At 33.0% G+C, this 10756-nt stretch overlaps 1 protein-coding gene across 2 annotated transcripts; it reads right to left on the bottom strand.

Moving 5' to 3' along the window:
* Positions 1-2731: 2731 nt before the first annotated feature.
* GRF9 (general regulatory factor 9) lies at positions 2732-6304 on the bottom strand. 2 transcript variants are annotated; one of them, XM_068643880.2, is made up of 7 exons: positions 5882-6304; positions 5089-5395; positions 4901-4988; positions 3862-3971; positions 3627-3775; positions 3151-3206; positions 2732-3069 (listed from the first exon to the last, which is right to left on the bottom strand). In XM_068643880.2, the coding sequence occupies exons 1-7, from the start codon at positions 5952-5954 to the stop codon at positions 3067-3069; spliced, it is 786 nt and encodes a 261-aa protein (XP_068499981.1). In that variant the 5' UTR covers positions 5955-6304; the 3' UTR covers positions 2732-3066. The 2 variants fall into 2 exon arrangements, with proteins under 2 accessions (XP_068499981.1, XP_090158768.1); XM_090302642.1 differs by having other exon boundaries at positions 2989-3206.
* Between the last annotated feature and the right edge of the window lie 4452 nt (positions 6305-10756).

The raw sequence follows: 10756 nt of genomic DNA, 5'->3' as shown, positions 1-10756 counted from the left end.
AAGATCGGGAGACGAAGCGTCATAACGGCCTCAACCGTTAGATCTCCCTCGATCCAACAGTTCACGACAAATGATTCCAAAAAACCCCTTATTAATGCGTGTCACGTCACGCGACCAGTGCCGCCAACGTCACGCCAACCTCGGGAACTCCAATCGTCACATCGGTCTTGGACAAAGACTCTTCGGATTAACCATGCTCGAGTCTGGGGGGTAAGTGTACCGGCAGGACCCGTATGACTGAGATTATGACTCTGCACCCGGTCATTACACCGAGCGACACCACAAAGACCATTACACTTAAGTAGGATTAACCATGCTCGAGCCTGGGGTAAGTGTACCGGTAGGACCCGTACGATCGAGATTATGACTCTGCACCCGGTCATTACACCGAGCGACACCACAAAGACCATTACGCTTAAGCAGGATTAGTGAGGCTAATCAGCATTCAAGAACTAGGTAATGCAGTTTTAAACATGACCCAACTCCCTAACCTGGTCCAATAAGAAAAGGCTCATGACAACCATATAAATAAACACAAAATCCAAGAACCAGATATGTTATTATACAGTTCTTAGAGTACCGAGTGTCGAATACTAAATTCTGACTTGATCGTCGGAGTGCCTTTTGCAGGTACCATCCGAGTCTAAACTTTGTGGAGACTGAGAGACAGAGTGAAAAGAGGAGAGGAAGGACCTCGCTTGAAGAGAAATAGAAGAAGTGTTGACCGACCGACTGAGAAAGTAGAACATGAATATTAATTAATATTAATTAAGCACACCATAATTTAACTACTAATTCTTTTAATAAATTTAATTAGAATTCCCCACATATAAAATATTTTTATATTCAGTTACAAATTTTCGATTGCGTAATTAAAACTATTCCCACACTTTATTTGTACGCTTGTTATAGAAGAACGGGAATTTTTTTTAATGAAAAGTGAATTGATTTTGTATGTTTTAAAAAATGAAATTATACACATATACAAAGGACATTTTGATAATTATATATATATAATATATATATATATATATATAAAAGATTACATTCTCTCTCAATATTCTTCTTGGAAGGAATACAAAATATACTATTCCCATTTACTTTTTCACTCCATTTATCGACCAACCAAAGAGAAAATGTGATATTTATATATTTTTTCCTCTCTCGTACATTTTTTCTATTATTTTCTAATTTACCAAAACATAATGGTACATAGATTGTAAATTTATTGAATGTAAATTATATTCAAAAAGTTCACTAACTATGCACTTTTTTATTAGTAGATTTTCTTTTAACTTTTGAAAAGTATTATATCTTTGTAAAGAAAATTGTTAAGACTTTTAAAAACATGACATTGTGTATAATCTAGAAATTTCAAAAGATATTAGTGTAGTTTACTCTTTTCTTAACGCTAATGAGAAAAGGAAACAATGATACTTCGGTTTGGAAATCTGAATAGATATGAACATTTACATGAACGTATTATGTAAAAAATGTGTTGTTTTTTCTTATTTCAAGTCTAAATTTTTTTAATATAAATAAACTTTTTTTATTTCAATAAGTGAGAGATAAACACAAAATTTTCATGAAATTTAAACTGGAAACAATCCATTCCCGAATTGGAGGAGCTTATTAATGCAGATTACGCAAATAATGAGAATATACAAAACTAAAACACTGACTGATCTCTTGCGTATTTAGTTTTAAGAATAGTTGCTGCACACACGACCAAAATATGATCAGGAATTTCTCTCTACCAAGCAACCTCATAAATATCATCTTCGTTTTGATTAAATTTATGAGAATAGCCTTTAAAAGACACTATCAGATCATGTTTGACCTTCTTTTCTTTCTTTAATTTCTTCAAAATTTTAACTTCAAGAAATGACTTAAAAAATAAGATTGAAGAGAATTTGGAGGTAGAGAAGATAATAAAGACAGGAGAAACTGGAGCCCAAAGAACAACGACAGCACAAAGTAGAAGAATAAAAACATCCTTATTTCTATTCTTTCATTTTCAAATCACTTTCTTATCTTTAGTTAAATTTGTTTATTTTTAATAACCTTTCAAAAACTGAATTTCACCCAACTTATTAAGAGAAGCTTAAAAAATGAATCAAACCATAGTAATTAGTATCTTACGATTCACTATACGTATCGTATAAAACGGTACGATTTCACCCTCCCACGATTCCGTATTGTGTGAATCATTGTGAATTTTAAAAAATGAGTAAATAAAAAAAAAGACATAATTTGTTTAATAACATGTATACAACATAGAGGTTGTTTGAGGTTGTTTTGATGAAATTGTGTGATATATATATATATATATATATATATATATATATACATATATATAATTTATATAATTTATTGTATCTTGCATGTATACATATCTTATATATTTAAGTATATGTTAAATTTTTTAATGTTTATGAATCTTACGATTCATGATACAAAACGATTTACGATTCATAATATCAGCTCTCCTATACACTACTTGTATTTCGATTATACTACCATAAATCCAACAGCTAAGTATTTCCTGATAACCTATGTGTGTGTCTATATATATTTATATGGTTCACATTGTAGTACAGAAGATAGGACTGAAGACTATTTTCCTGACTTCCGAAACAAATTTCTCAGACGTTCACTTGTTCCACATTTTGCGGCACTAGTATAGGTAAGCAATGGAAGTGAAAAATTAAAGAATCATGGAAGAGTCATCTCCAAAATCGCAGTAAGAGTTGTAGCATTTCATTGGAAAAGGAAATAATACACCATAATCAATTCTCATCAATCAAATCCCCCGGAGACGGGAGGAAAAGGCTTAGGAATGAAATAGGCCATTTCCAGACACCACACAAATAAAAACATAGCATAAATATAGCACAAATGGAGTTTCTTTTTCCCCTATCGGGAAGTATGGCCAATCAACAAGAAACAAAGAGGAAACAATGGAACCCTATCTCTAACTAATACACAGATAAGTAATCGGCCCTCATGTTTCATTCCCAAATGCATGCATCAAATCCTAAGGGAAGTTCCCATCAACCATCGAATTCACTGCAAAAAAATTGATGAGGTGAACTAAAGCAATCAAACAAAAATAAAATTACATAGACCAAATAAGAAATAATTACTCACCTCTGCATCCTCGCCTCCACCAAGCTTGGCAGTGCCATTCACTTTTTGTGCATCTTCTGTAATAGGGTGAGAAAATTGCAGTGAACATTTGTAGAAAATAAGCAGGCAGCGATGAGTATATTGCCATAATTTAAGTCCAATATATAATAATTACATTTTTCAAAAAATCACTTTTCTTAGCACAAAATGTCCTTAAGTAGTTTTGCATCCTTTAGTTAGACATAGTCTAGCATGTCAACGGTTAGGCACCTCAATCATTATTTGAATTGTGCAAAAGTATATTTAAATAACGTGGACCCCACAACCTTACAAATCCAAATAATGATTAAGTGTTTAGGGAAAACCATGCGTAGCTAAGAATTAATCCTTTACCAACAGAGTAATCAAGCAATCATTATCTTCGTTGTACACTAGGTAGCCTGTCTGTCATATATGCTGGAACCAAAGGTTACTACAAGTCTTCTAGTAATAATTACCTCCATCTTCTGGGATGTCAGAAGTCCACAAAGTTAGATTGTCTCTGAGAAGTTGCATGATTAAGGTGCTATCTTTGTATGACTCCTCGTTCAAGGTGTCCAGCTCAGAAATAGCTTCATCAAAAGCTTGTTTTGCAAGATGACAAGCTCTGGAAATAGGAATATACAATTACCTCATTAAACCCTAAACACCAAATATAATACAACATAGAAATCGAAGCCAAAAGACACAAACCTCTCTGGGGAATTCAATATCTCATAATAGAAGACTGAGAAATTTAAAGCTAGACCCAATCGGATGGGGTGTGTGGGTGGTAAATCAGACTCGGCTGCAGTAGTAGCAGACTGAAATAAACAAAACATACCAGTGTTAGGAAGGGATGTAAGGATGAAGTATTCTGCGGAGGAAAATCCTTTTGAATACATTATAAAATAAATGTCACAAGAAAATAATCATCAATCTTATAACAAAAACAGTAAGAATAAGTTACACAAAAAATAATAGTGTACAAACAATCTACACAAAATAAAATGGCAATGATAATGAAACAAAGTTTCTCCAATTTCAGAAACCAATCCTGCCCAAAAGACTGAGATCATGAGATCATAGCAACTTAACAAATAAGGAAAATGATCAGTGAGGAAGAGAGTAAACCAATATAGCAGGAATCAAGTACCAAGTGTTTAATCGAAAACTTAAACTAGAATTGACAAAAATTACTCAAAATTGCTAGATTCTTAATAACAGTTATTTTCACTCAACATTGTTCAAATCAGAGGAGTTCACACTTTTCCCGGTACAACAACAGAAGACGCCTAACCAAAAACCAACACCATTACTAAAAACATGATATAGAAGTTTTACAATTTGAAAAATTAATATACTCAATTCAAAACCAAAACAAACCATGGGACTATTTTGTCAACCAAAACCAAAAATGAAGAGGAAAAGAATCTTAGATTAATTCCGAACAGGATATTTTCAAAAATCCCCAAAACCAAAAAATAAGAGCAAAAGAATCATCCTTAGATCAATTGCTAACAGGATATTTTTTCAACAATCCCAGTAAACAGCCATCCATAGGATAAAAAATCATCATATAAACTGTGAAACAATACAATATGAATTGCACCTCATATGTTTCATAGACGGATCAGAAGCTTCCATAGATCCATTGCTAAAAGCATATTTTCAACAATCCCAGCAAACAACCATTCATAGGATAAAAAACATCATAAAAACTGCAAAAACATTAAAACAACATAAATTGCACCTCATACGCTTTCATAGACTGATCAGCAGCTTCCTTCTTCTCATTGCCGATCTTAAATTCAGCAAGGTAACGATAGTAATCTCCTTTCCTGAAAGCAGAATATGTTAACATCCCTCAATCCACATGCACAAAATACCACGTCACACCAAAACAAACCCTGTAGCAGAGAATGAGTAGGAAATGCTCACATCTTGTAGTAAAACACGGTGGATTCACCAGCTGCAGCCGAAGGAATAAGATGTTCATCAATAACTCTCATAACATCATTACAGATGTTCGAAAGCTCCAATTCAACCTTCTGCCTATACTCCTTAATCCGCTTTGCATTCAATTCATTCCCTTTCGTCTCTTCCTTCTGCTCTATGGAAGACAGGATCCTCCATGACGCCCTCCGAGCACCAATCACATTCTTGTATCCAACAGAAAGCAAATTACGCTCCTCTACAGTCAGTTCAACGTCTAGATTCGCAACCTTCTTCATCGAATCCACCATCTCTGCCACAAACAGATACAAAAACAAAACATCACAGATCAAAACCACATCACAGGAAGAATAAAATTAACACACTCAAGTACGATGCTATAACTTCGACATGCAGTACCAACAAAATTGAAATAGCCTCACGCACTCAAACTGAGTGCACTATCCATCTTAAAAAATCAGAAAAAATTAAATTAAAATAAAAGTGAAAAAAAAAATAGAAATGGAAAGCAAAATTCCTTTCAAATGCACCGCTAACCTTAACAAATTCTTCTCCCTCTACTCTCCTTTGCAACCAAACTCACAGTGACCAGTGATTAGTAAACCAAATTGACAACTAAATTTTTTTCTCAGTGAAAACGATATAAACTGAAATAAGAGAGCGCAAATTTACTCAAATAAGTAGAAACAAGCAAGCACATAAAAAATTATCATAAAATCGTGCACATCGACGCGCATGTGTGAATCAGAGTCCAAGAAGCAAAGGAGGAACTTCAAACCTTCGTATCGCTCGGCCTGTTCCGCGAGCTTGGCGATGTAGACGAAGTTGTCGCGATCCTTGGAGGAAGCCATGGCCGATCTTGTCGAAATTAGGGTTTGTGAATTCTCTCTCTGTTTCTCACTCTATTTCTCACTCTGACTCCCTCTCTGCGATTCTTCCTGTTCGAGGTTCTGTAAAAAAGAACACGGTCCTGAAATGTCAAATGTGTCCTTCCGTTTTCTTTATTTTTCCCTTTCGGTCCTCTCGGTGACTGAGGGGTATGATAAAGTGTGTGAGTGCAGAAACTAAACTAGAATTCTAACCACTGAATGGACTCCACGTGTCCCTCTAAACCTTGGGTAAAATCTTCCCAAATCATAACACGCCACGTTCTACCTAACTGCCAATGATGCCGTTCTTTTTGGTTTTCTATTTTTTAGGGATTTGTTTATTTGGTTTCATTTGTAAATTTGTCTTTGGGTGAGTGAAGGATGTGGACATCAAAATTGCACTGTCTTCCAATTCTGCTCACCACTGCTGTTATTATATATTATATATTTATTACATAATCAAATATTTTAGTTTAATAACAGTAACTGAAGTAAAACTTATAAAAAATGCAACAACAAAAAACATATATATATTAACAAAAAGACAACTATGTGTTGATATTTTAGTTCAATAAATACACTTATCACAATAAAAACAACCATAACAATAAAAGTTACGTAAAAATTATTAAAGTATTAATAAGAATAAAACTATATGAGAAATATGTAAAAAGTTATAATAATTTGGTGTAATCTTACATCAAATCTTATTGCATAATTTTTTATAGGTTTTTCTAGTAGCCTTGTTATTTCTAATGATGGAATTTTTAAAGATTATTTCCAAAGAAGAAATATAATAATTATTAATGAAAATATTGGGGGCGCTTTTCCCGTTATAAGTCCTTATTTTTTTAAATAATAAAAGGGAATGAATATTATTCAAAAAATTATACAATTTTGTAATAAAATATAATTATAAAAATTATTTAATCCTTATAATTATACAAGAAAAATGTTTTCAATGTTTCACCCCTAGTATGATTAATTTTTTTAAAATTAAAAGATTAGTTGACAAATACTAAGATAAAAAAAAGTAAAAACAATAAAGAAAATGTGTAAAGAATAAAAAAATAGTTATAAAAATCTCTCAATTATTAATTTTTATAGACTGTAGAAACATGCGTCTACATTTTTATTTATAATTATCATAACAAAAAATTATTTACTAAAAAACAGTTTTGGAAAAACCAAGGATCATACCATATAACATAATAACTATATACATATATAAATAAATTATTAAATGTAAAATCTCGTTAATAACAATTTCAATGGGAGGTGTATACAAAGTTGAATAGGTATTGATGACCTAGGCTAGGTGTTTCGTATGTTATCCAAACTAACAAACATTCTTATTTAAAAGAAAGACAAGAATGGCAACATTTATTTTATTGAAGAGGACAAATTTTGGAATTCTATAAGGAGTAATTACAAAATTGTTTAATAAAATAAACAACTCATAAAACACTTGTGATTTTAATTCTTATTTTTAATCAGTTCATAAATGTCTACATGCCTTAACAAAACCTCATATGTATCCACCAAAAAAAAAATATTTTTTAAAAATAGATAGAGTAAAAAAAAAGTGTCTAGTTTCCTACTTTTGACATAAAGATGTATATTTATTAAAGGATGAAAAACTCCAAAAGTTTGAATTTATTTATTTTTATGATTGAAGTTTGTACATAAAAGGGTAAGTCGCCAAAACCAAGTGATGGTTGGCACAATAGTACAAATTATAGCATTTCAGTCGCATGACAAAATTGTGGCGTACATTATGAGGCATATAATTGACGAAAGGGAAATGAAACTTTGAAACAACGAAAATCATTAAAAAGGAATACCTATGAACTATCATGTATCAAAGCTATGAAAATTTTATGCTAACTAAAATAAAAAATAAAATAAAAAATACTATTAGAAAATTGTTAAATAAAAAATAATTTTAAAACCTAAAAATAATTCATTATTATATTAACTAAATTAAAAAATAAAAAATGTATTAAAATAATTTTTAAATTTATAAACTAATTTTTAAATTTATAAACTAATTTTTAAATTGATATTTAATTACTAATTAAGGTTTTAAATATAAATTTAAAAATTAATTTATAAATTTAGAAACTATTTTAAATACCAATAATTTTTTTTAATTTTGTTCTCGTCAACAGATCTGAATCGGATCTTGGAGGTGAATTTCGGGTCAGTCTTTCAACACTACTACTTTGAAAGGCTTGAAGATCACAATGAAGGGAGCTCCACCTCCACCTATTAACAAGACTTCGACGATCAAGTCAATGAGAGCATAAAAATATGTGAGTGTAGTGTATATTGCATGGAATAATGCTTACCTTTGTTCGGGGTCTTAAGGCCCTTTTATAACACTAGTAGATTCTCCTTTAGGAGTTAGTAACGAAAGAATAAATTGTTAATATATGCCCTTTATTTTACGAGTGTTGATATACAAAGTATTGTCTCTGACGGTTTATATTTGTTGATCCCATGATAAATAAATATAATTAACTGATTCAGTTCTTTTTTTTGTTTCTTGTTGTTTTAGACCGTTTTAACATATTCGCCATCTGTCAAGATCGACCTCTTTAAGGGCCATTGGCCTTACTTTTACTTGGGTTGAGCTTTGTCTATTGGGCATGAGCTAAGTGGGCCGAGGAGACATGCTTTAAGTGATCAGGTCATAACCCAATCATGATCGAACGATACATAGCCCCCAACCTTCGAGCTGAGCAGAGCGAGGCAAAAAGGTTTATCTGTGTTTGACATGAAAAGACATTAGCGTAGTGAGTGGTTGGTTCACGAATTTCGAAGGGTCGCCCGATGGGGCGGTTTTATATCAGCGTTTATGGTGCATACACATGTCCTTTCATAAATGGCGAGGGAAGATATCGATTGGATTTAACTGCTCTTTAATCTTGGCCAAGTTGTCTCGTAGAGCGCTTGATAACCAAGTTGAACTCACCTTGGGTTAGGCTAAGTCGATTTGTGGAAAACGAATTTCCTAAGTTGGTCCGACCTTAGGGTTCGGCCAAGTAGATTTGTTTGTAGAAATCGTGATGACCGAGTTGGTTCGATCATAGGAGTCGGCCAAGTTGGTTCGTTTGTAGAAGTCATGACGGTCGAGTTGGTGCGTTCTTAGGATTCGGCCAAGTCGATCCATTTGTAGAAATCGTGACGACCGAGTTGGTCCGATCATAGGATTTGGCCCATTTGTAGAAGTCATGACGGTCGAGTTAGTCCAATCTTAAGATTCTGCCAAGTTGGTCTGTTTGTAGAAACCGTGATGGTCGAGTTGGTTCGATCATAAGATTCGGCCAAGTCGGTCATTTGTAGAAGTCATGACGGCCAAGTTGGTTCGATCTTATGATTTGGCCAAGTTGGTCCATTTGTAGAAATCGTGACGGTCGAGTTGGTCTGATCATAGGATTCGACCAAGTCGGCCTGTTTGTAGAAGTCATGACGATCAAGTTGGTCCGATCTTAGGATTCAACCAAGTCGTTTCGTTTGTAGAAATCGTTGACGGTCGAGTTGGTTCGATCATAGGGTTCACCCAAGTTGGTCTGTTTGTAGAAACTGTGACGACCGAGTTGGTCCAAACATAGGATTTGGCCTAGTCAGCCTTTTTGTAGAAGTCATGACGACTGAGTTGGTCCAATTTTAGGATTCGGCCAAGTCACTTCGTTTGTAGAAATCGTTGACGACCGAGTTGGTCCAATCATAGGGTTTGCCCATGTCAGTCCGTTTGTAGAAACGTCGTCGACCAAGTTGGTCCGATCAAAGGATTCAGCCAAGTTGGTCTGATCTGAAAAATTGTTCGTAATGTAGTATAGGAATAATAATCACAATTTATTCAATGAGGACACCCTCATTATTACAGGGAAAAAAGTGTCACGGTAAAAGTTTTCATCAAAGAAGTTAAATTGTTCACCAAAGTAGTAAAATTAATTTAAAATAAAACTTAAGACTGACATTGTACCATGTCCTCGGGATTACTCCTCCATCGAGAATTTCTAGTTGATATGCTTCGTTGTCCAACACTTCTATGATCTTGTATAGTATAAAAGTTCGGTGTTGTACTGCCTTTTACAGGAGAGCTACGATAGGGCATCGACATAATCATTCGTCATTCTTGACACATGAGTTATGACAAATTTGTTAAAGTGTTCGATCTTTGCTGTATGTATCTCAATTTTTTTCATAGAGTTAAAATTGAATTATACACTATGAATAATAATGTTTACCGGAACAATGATTGTAGATCGTGAACTAGTACACCAGATAAGTTTCTAGGAAAGAGAGGTGGGTCACCAATGGACACGCTTAAATACCAAGTCTTTCCCTGTCAAAACTTTCCTAGACATGCACTTCTACACTACTACGCTCTATAATAATTTCTTTTTGATGTGAGAGATCATGATAATGATGATGATGAAGTGACATTTCAGTTTCTACTGAGTACCATAAAAATTATGATTCGAAAAAAGTGAAAGAATAGAAGAAATATTGTATTATAATGACTCCTAAATAATTTTTTATAACTTAGAAAGGAAATAAAAATAAATAAATAAATAAAAACATCTCATAAATTTATGGGTGACATTTCATAAAAATTTGTTTAACCTTATTATTTGGATTATTTCTCACCAATTACATTTAAATATTTTTGACACCATCATACATAATAATAAACTTTACTACCAATACGTGTAACAAATTTATAATTTCTTAACACTATTTCTTCTTATAAGGAGATTGTATAATTTAAAAAC

This window comes from Phaseolus vulgaris, chromosome 5 (genome assembly GCF_051622355.1).
Source record: "Phaseolus vulgaris cultivar YP4 chromosome 5, ASM5162235v1, whole genome shotgun sequence".
Taxonomy (NCBI): Eukaryota; Viridiplantae; Streptophyta; class Magnoliopsida; order Fabales; family Fabaceae; genus Phaseolus; species Phaseolus vulgaris.
This window is presented reverse-complemented; position numbering and strand designations above follow the sequence as displayed.

What these genes read in the sequence shown, in the direction of transcription:
- GRF9 (XM_090302642.1), bottom strand. Translation starts at nt 5,954, where the DNA reads ATGGCTTCCTCCAAGGATCGCGACAACTTCGTCTACATCGCCAAGCTC. An exon ending in ACAGGCCGAGCGATACGAAG is followed by an intron (nt 5,396 to 5,881) that starts GTTTGAAGTTCC and finishes TGTTTGTGGCAG; the next exon opens with AGATGGTGGATTCGATGAAG. An exon ending in ATATTGAATTCCCCAGAGAG is followed by an intron (nt 3,776 to 3,861) that starts GTTTGTGTCTTT and finishes TCCTATTTCCAG; the next exon opens with AGCTTGTCATCTTGCAAAAC.